This window comes from Rhinopithecus bieti, unplaced genomic scaffold (assembly GCF_001698545.2).
Source record: "Rhinopithecus bieti isolate Rb0 unplaced genomic scaffold, ASM169854v2 scaffold_13710, whole genome shotgun sequence".
Classification (NCBI taxonomy): Eukaryota; Metazoa; Chordata; class Mammalia; order Primates; family Cercopithecidae; genus Rhinopithecus; species Rhinopithecus bieti.
The window spans coordinates 124,079-125,754 of record NW_016807962.1 but is presented as its reverse complement, the minus strand read 5'-3'; the positions used below and the strand labels follow the sequence as shown (position 1 = coordinate 125,754).

Below are 1,676 nucleotides of genomic sequence, written 5' to 3'. Positions count from 1 at the left end.
ACTCTTAGTTAAATAGTGGCAGGGTAAGAGATGGAACCTATTTGTTATTTCTGGCAATAGAGAGAATGGTAGATCATGAAGAGAAATGAGGCTAGAGAGTTAGGCAGGGTCTGGCTGGGAAGATGATTTTGATAATGGTGTTGGTTGGTGATCAGAACCTCTTGAGGAAACCAGGAGGCTTTGAGTGTAAAATATCAGAAAAGTTTCAGTGTGCATGTAGCTGCCTCTGTGGGGTCTGCTCCATTCTTGTTAATGAGGCCCCAGAGAAACTTCATTTGAGAATCTCCTGGCTCATCTGCTTCGATACTAATTAGTCATGGAGAGAAGGTCTCTGTGGTTTAATTAAGTGGCATCTGTGGTTAAAAGTTTGTCTTCTCCTAAGGGAGCAATAATTAAAAATTAAGCGTAGTCTCTCCGTGGATCAGTATCTTCATTGGAAACACAGACTTTGGCTGTCACCAACTCCGAATACTGGAGAAACAGGCACTTCTCTCTCAGGCTCATCTGCTCCCCTTCCCAATCCAAAAAGTAGGGCCTACCTGGGTCTGGTCGGCACTGACACCTAGAGTTGAGGGACCAAGTTGGGGGAGATGGGTCTTGCACGGCCATAGTCAACCTTAGTGATATCCTCTGTGTTGAAGGAGGCAGAACATTATAGAATGGGATTGGTAAAGCACTGAGGTAGTAATGCACCTGATGTATTTAAGGAGTAACACACCAGTGTGGCTGGACTGGGCTTAATGAATAAAGAGGGGAAGGTGCTGAGGTCAGAATGGCCACAGGACCAGTTCACATAGAGTCTTGTAGTCAGATTATTGCAAAGACTTTGGCTTTAATATGAGCCAACTTTATCAATATTTTGTTTTTGCTACACTTTGATCTTATTTAGAAAATATTTCCATAGCCCAGGTTCTAAAATGCGATTACTTTTATTTTCTATGAAGCGTTTTTTTCTAAAATTAGGTTTTCTAAAGCATAATTTATGAACAATAACATTTATTCATAAGAAGTATTCCATTTGATGAGTTTTGACAACAGCATGCCATTATGTAACAACTACAATGAAGATATAGAATATTCTTATTGCCACAAAAGTTCTCTCCTATCCATTGGTAGTCACTATCCTTCTCCCACTCCTAGCCCCAGGCAAACACTGATCTGATTTCCTCCTTCCTTTTCCTGAATGTCATACAGTTAGAATGATATAAGATGTAGCCTTTTTTTGGTTTAGTTTCTTTGATTTAGCATACTTTTTTTGAGATTCTTCCAAGTTGTTGCACATATAAGTAATTCATTCATTTTTATTGCTGCGTGTGGATGTGCCACAACTGGGTTATCCGTTCATCATTGGTGGGCTGTCTCCACTGTTTGGCTACTGTGAATAAAGCTACTGTAAACATTGGCATACAGTTCTTTCCGCAAACATATGGTGTCTTTTCTCTTGGGTAAGTACCTAGGGATAGGATTGCTGGGTTGTATGGTAGGTATGTGTTAAACTTTTAAAGAAACTGCTGTTGGAGAGGATGTGGAGAAATAGGAACACTTTTACACTGTTGGCGGGATTGTAAACTAGTTCAACCATTATGGAAAACAGTATGGCAATTCCTCAAGGATCTAGAACTAGATGTCCCATATGACCCAGCCATCCCACTACTGGGTATATACCCAAAGGATTA

The 1,676-nt window shown here is 40.3% G+C and overlaps 1 protein-coding gene across 1 annotated transcript in view; it reads right to left on the bottom strand.

The window, feature by feature from the left end:
- Window positions 1-399: 399 nt before the first annotated feature.
- Window positions 400-1,676, bottom strand: part of LOC108537072 (olfactory receptor 1J1) — a 71,237-nt gene continuing 69,960 nt past the window's right edge. The window contains exon 2 of the mRNA XM_017884197.1: window positions 400-562. Within this exon, the coding sequence (XP_017739686.1) occupies window positions 400-562 (163 nt within the window). The remainder of the gene's footprint in view (window positions 563-1,676) is intronic.